This window comes from Tupaia chinensis, unplaced genomic scaffold (assembly GCF_000334495.1).
Source record: "Tupaia chinensis unplaced genomic scaffold, TupChi_1.0 Scaffold143579_1, whole genome shotgun sequence".
NCBI lineage: Eukaryota > Metazoa > Chordata > Mammalia > Scandentia > Tupaiidae > Tupaia > Tupaia belangeri.
This window is the reverse complement of record NW_006203425.1, coordinates 69,308-75,734: the sequence shown is the minus strand read 5'-3', so window position 1 is coordinate 75,734 and position 6,427 is coordinate 69,308. Positions and strand designations below refer to the sequence as shown.

The following is a 6,427-nucleotide window of genomic DNA, read 5'->3' as shown; positions in this document are numbered from 1 at the left end:
CCCCCCAGGGGGGATGGTCACGCCGCAATTCCTTCTCCTCCATTCTCCTCTCGGGATCTTCGGCACGCACGCACACGCGCCCGGTGTGAGTTTTAAGCCACCGGGTCCAGGACGCGAACCATGGTCGACTACGTGGGAGTCCAGCGACATAGCCATTACGCTAACTGCTGGTTCCCCTTTCTTTCTTTTCTTCTTCTTTATTTCTTTTTTTTTTTTCTTTTGATATAGGCCATGTGTACTCACCAGAGACAGGAAGACAAAGAAACAAAGAGAGAAAGTGAGAAATCACCCTCTCAAGGGATGACCATGCCACTATTCTTCAACCTTATTTTCTGTTTTGTTTTTGTTTTTGTTTTTTTGGGGGGAGGGGAGGGGTCATGTTGCTGCATGCACCCAGCATGATTTTAAAGCCACTGGGTTCAGGACTTCAACCACAAAGTTGGTCATATGGGGTCCAACTGCCTAAATATTGAAGTCACCTGTTGGCCTAGAAAACCATAAATTTCTCTTGTATTAAGACAATATTAAAACCCATGGTAATTAAACACTCAAAATGTGGGCGGGAAATTTAGTGGAGAGAAGAAAACAGATGTGGAATAAATTAACATCCTTGGTATTGTTGAACCACAGGATGAACCCAATACAGTGTGAGAAGAGGGTGAGAGAGGGAAGAGTGTGTGAGAAAAGACATTAAGGAGAGAAATAAAGAGGCAAGACATTTATCAGACACAGAAATTGATTATCTGTTGATGAAAATGTGTATAGTATCCTGGTGGACAGGTGTGGATACTCACGTTGGGAAAATTCACTTTACAAGCTAAGTGACATGTAATTGAATGCATAGAAGAAATTAAATTAAAATAAAATAAACTTTAAAAAGAAAAAGAAAAATATGTTTCAAAAAAGGAACATACCAAGCAATAAATAGCTAAATCTGTAATGAGATGGCTTAGAACGTAAGATACCAACATAATGATAGTGAAATTTTCAAAGTTGTGAGTCTGTTAAATTGCAGATTACTTCTTAATAGCTTATTGTTCAAATTACATAAAATATTTTTAAATAATATAGACTTGATGGAGAAACAACAAAAAAAGAATCCACCTGAAGTCATCAATATTTTTACTCTGCTTGTTTGCTTTAGAGGTTTTTGCTTTAGGGTGTGTGCACTTTCTTGATAAACAGAAACAGCAAGCAGATAGTGAGAAATCATCCTCTGAGGGGATGGCCCCTCCGTAATTCCTTCTCTATTGTCCTCCTGGAATCTTGAACACACAAGCACATGTGCTCATCATGATTTTCAAACCACCAGATCTGAGACTTGAACAGCAGTTATCCTTGTGGGAGTCCAGCAATGTAAGCCCTATGCCATTTGCTGACAACAGTGTAGAATCTTAATAGGTGTATGTCAGTATCACATCATACACCTATTGTATGTAAAAATGACACATAAAATACTATTTACTTCAACAACACACAGACAGATGAAAGAATTTTGAGACTAAAATATTCGGTTTTGCTTTTCTACCAGATGCAGAGCATTGTGCCAAGTGCCCAATTCAGGAGTATCCAAACAGTGAGAGAACACACTGCCTCCCCAAGTCTGAAACTTTCCTGGCTTTTGTAGATTTTGGGGGGATGTCCATGGCCTGCATGACTCTGTTTTTCTGTGGTCACAGCTATAGTCTTTGTGAAGCACGGACATACTCCCACAGTCAAGGTGAATAACCAGGTTCTCAGCTTCATCCTGCTCATCTCCTTCATCTTGTGCTTCCTCTGCCTTTTGCTCTTCATTGGCCATCCATCCTAACACAACCACATTTGGGCCTGTGTTCACTGTGGCAGTTTCCACTGTTTTGGCTAAAACCACTACTGTGATTCTGGCATTTAAAGCCATGAAGCCTGGAAGAACAATGAGGCATTTGCAGCTATCAGGGGCTTCTAACACTGCCATTCCTATCTGCTCTCTTATCCAAGTTATTATCTGTGCAGTCTAGCTGGAATCGTCCTCCCCTTTCATTGACATAGACTCATACTCTGAGCCCAGACACATCATCATCATATGCAACAAGGGCTCCATCACTGCCTTCTACTGTGTCCCGGGATACCTGGGCTTCTTAGCTCTAGGGAGTTTCACTGTGGCTTTCCTCACCAGGAACCTGCCTGACACATTCAATGAAGCCAAGTTCCTCATATTCAGCATGTTGGTGTTCTGCAGTGTCTGGATCACATACCTCCCTGTCTACCACAGCACCAAGGGCAAGTTCATGGTGGCTGTGGAGGTCTTCTCCATATTGGCCTCCAGTGTGGAACTCTTAGGTTGCATCTTTGTTCCCAAGTGCTACATTATTTTGCTAAGACCTGGTAAGAACTGCTTGGAAAGTTTAAAAAACAGAAACGATTCCAGAGGAAACATATTCTAAGGTTTTTGCTCATAGGTCTGTATGATATTTTTAGAATTTTGAGTCATAAAAGCACTCCAAGTTTAATTCTATTGTAAAGTAATTGAAAATGGTTCATGTATCAGCTGGTAGTATGGTGGTTAAGATGACTGGATTCTACATGACCAATTTTTTGTTCATGTCCCAGATGTGGCAGTTTGAAAAACATGTCAAGTGCATACTTGCCCAAACTCCTAAGAGGAGAATGGAGAAGGGATTACAGTGTGGCCATCCCCTGAGGAAGTACTTCTTCACTTTCCCTCTCTCTGTTTCTCTCCAGGCAATACATACAACTTACAGAAAATCTTTAAAATGAAAGACAATAACTTGTTTTTGTTTTATTTTTGAAATAGGCATTGTGTGAAACTAAACTTAGCCAGTTATTAAAATTTCATTTAATTCACAATAAAAGTGATGCATAGTGAGTAAATGTATAAAATTAAAAAAAAATTAAAAAGTCCAAAGAACAGTACTATGTCAGAATAATGGCCTTTTCTTTTCTTTTTTTTTTTTTTCTTTTTGCTACAGGGCGTGTGCACTAGCCAGACAGACAGAGAGAGACAGAGAGACAGAAAGTGAGAAATCACCCCCCCCCAGGGGGGATGGCCATGCTGCAATCCCTTCTCCTCCATTCTCTTCTTGGGATCTTGGGCACGCACGCACACATGCCTGGCATGAGTTTAAGCCACCGGGTCTGGGACGCAAACCACAGTCGACTACATGGGAGTCTAGCGACATAGCCATTACGCTAACTGCTGGCTCCATTAATGGCCTTTTCTGACATTTTGGGTACTGAGCAATTATTAGAGTTTATTAGTTATTCATTATCCATTGAATTCTCCTATACTCTTTATTTCTGTATGGTCAGTAATAATGTCTTTACTTCCATACCAATGTATTGATTTGTATCTTCTCTTAATTTTCCAGTATAGCCTATCTCGAGTTTTATTAGTTTGTTGATATGAAAGAATCAATTGTTGTAGGTGTGTTTTCAATGTCTCTTATTCTTATTTGTAACCATTCTAATCTTAATGTCTTCATTCTTGCAGCTTTTTATTTACTCTGCTTTTGTTTTTTTGTAGTTCCATGGTGTCTTAAGTAGTATGGATTTGATGTCTTTCATCTCATTTTTAGGAAGCTAGATTAAAAGTTAAATATTTTTCTAAGTAAAGTTTCTGCAGCATTCCAAATTTTTGATATGTTACGTTTCCAAAATTGTCTCAGGTATTTTTAGCAATAAAAATATGAATAATTATTATTTAAGTAAAAATATGTAGTGGACATATGAAGCATTTTCTTTTCTTTTCGTTTTTTTTTTTTGGCCTAACCAATATATCCACATAATTTGCCTTTCCTCTGTACTGCAATAGCCCTGATTAAAGGCACTAAATTTTCTAAATACAGATGAGAAAAGTGAAGATCATTTACATTCATAAAGTTAATAAATAATAGACCTGTGACCCAGCCTACATCGCACAGGTACTATGGGAATTGCTACACAATTCTGGAAGCCATATGGGAGGGTTGTGGGTTTGTTTCCAGGATATACCTGAACATATAGTTGCTTGCATAATCTTGAATGGCTATAGAAATAAGGGAGAATTTCAGTGAGATGACTAAGGAGAATTTCTCTCTTTTTCTCATTAAAAATTCATAAATAAATAATAAAGGAATTGATGCATAATAGGTACAAAGTCGTAAAGTAGTTTTGTACTTTAGGTGCCATGGTAAAATCTATTAATCTCTATTAAAAGTCATAAATTCATTTGTAATGTCCTGCTTTCCTGCTTTTTGTTATCAGCACTGCCAAACAGGCAAGAGATTTCTAGAATCTTCCTAGAGTAAATAGCTTTCTAAAATATTTTATATGTAAGTATTGTACATATTTATGGGTTTCAGTGTGATGTTTCAATACAAGAATATAACATGTAGTGGTCAAATATATATAACTGGCATATTTACCACCTTAAATATTTATCACTTGCTTGTTTTTAGAACATTACTTATTTTCTCTTTTAATCTTCTGGAGATATATGACAAACTATTATTAACTATATTGACCCCAATATGCTAGAACACTGTTCCTATTTAGCTGTAATTTTGTAGCTTTAACCAACCCTACCCTGTTCTCACCTCTATTCTATTACTCCAGTCTCTGCTAACCAACGGCTGTCACTCTATTTTCTATTCTATTACTCCAGTCTCTGCTAACCAATGGCTGTCAATCAATATGATATACTTTTTAGTTTCCATCTATGAGTAACATGTGCAAAACTTGTCTTCCTATGTATGACTTCATAGTCCTAGGGGAAATAATTCTAAAATTTGAATACAATAACAAAAGACATGGAAGTCTCAAGGAATTAAAAGCAAAATACACAAACACATAAAAAACGAAAACAAGCTGAAGGACTCAAACTACCAGCTTTCAATTGTATTACAATGTCACAGTATGAAAAACAGGATGGAGGGAACAACAGATGGTGTAATGGTTACATTGCTGGACTCTCATGCAGTCAGCCACAGCTTAAGTCACCGACCCAGTGGCTTCAAACTCATGCCAGGCATGTGTGCATGAGTGCCCAAGATCCTGAGAGAGGAGTGGGAGAGAAGAGACAGCAGTGTGGCCATCCCTCCTGAAGGGTGATTTCTTGCCTTCTGTCTCTCTTGTCTCTCTCTCTCTCTCTCTAGAGAGCATACACCCTATCCCAAAAGATTTCTCTAAATAAATAAGTAAAAGGATGGATATGAAAAAAATGCAAAACAAAAAGTGGCAGAAACATAGACCAATTTAACACAATAGGAGAAATTGAAATAAATAATTACTTATATTCACCTAATTTCCAACAAGCATAACAAGAAGAATGGGGAAAGAATATTATTTTTAATAAATGTTGTCAAGAAAACTAGATATCCAAATGAGAAAAGCAGATTAAAAATTAAAACATAAAACAAAATACACAATAATTAGATGTAAATTTTTAAAGGCAAAAAAATGAAATAATGTTCAAATAAAAACCTATAAAACTGTTAGAAGAGAACACAGAAAATAATTCAAGATACAGGTCTGTGCAGTTTTGTGGGGTAAGTCCTCAAACTGAGTAATAAAAGCAAATATAGGGACCAGCAGTTGATGTAATAGCTATGTCACTGGACTCCCATGTCGTCCACCACGGTTTGGGTCCTGAATCCGGTGGCCTAAACTCATGTTGGGTACATGTGCATGCATGCACGAAATCCCAGGAGGAGAATGGAGGAGAAGGGATTGCGGCGTGGCCATTCTCCCTGGGGGTGATTTCTTGCTTTTATTCTCTCTCTCTGTCTTTCTGGCAAGTGCATACACCCTAAAGCAAAAACCTTTCCAAAAGAAATTTAAAAAACAAATACAGACACATGAGATTATATCAAACTAAAATAATTCTACAAAGTAAGTAAAACAATAGTGTGTAGAAACAACATCAGAATAGGCAAAAAAAATTCAGTTAATGTTCAGATTACTGTTCAGAATATATAACAAACTCAATGAATTTAAAAGCAAAATACATACATACATAACCTGATTACAAAATGAACTGAGGACATGAAGATACATTTCTCAAAAGAACACATATGAATGGCCAAGTATGAAAAAAATTGCTTAATATCGCTAATTGCCAGAAACATGTAAATCAACACCACCATGAGGTCTCAATGGCTATTTTCTAAAAGACAAAAGTTATCAAATGTGGGGCAATATGATTGTGCAGCAATAAAAATGACACTTTGCAAGACTGACTCCATGGGAAAGTTTGAGTTCCTATCTGGAGACCCCCATAAGTGTGCCTGGTGTGCACACGCCCATACCCTTGGATGGGCTGAAGCTAGTGGGTTGAGTAAAGGTGTTGAGCCTTGCTGGGAGAACTTCTTTTCAAAAAATTTCTGTGTCTCCCTCTTTGTCTCTTTTTTATGGAAAGAATAAATACACTTAAATTATATATATATATATA

The 6,427-nt window shown here is 37.3% G+C and overlaps 1 protein-coding gene across 1 annotated transcript in view; it reads left to right on the top strand.

Annotated features, from left to right (window-relative positions):
• LOC102494601 (vomeronasal type-2 receptor 116-like) overlaps positions 1–1,728 on the top strand; it is an 11,229-nt gene extending 9,501 nt beyond the window's left edge. The window contains exon 4 of the mRNA XM_027766478.1: positions 1,532–1,728. Coding sequence (XP_027622279.1) covers positions 1,532–1,728 — 197 coding nt within the window. The remainder of the gene's footprint in view (positions 1–1,531) is intronic.
• The last annotated feature ends 4,699 nt before the right edge of the window (positions 1,729–6,427 follow it).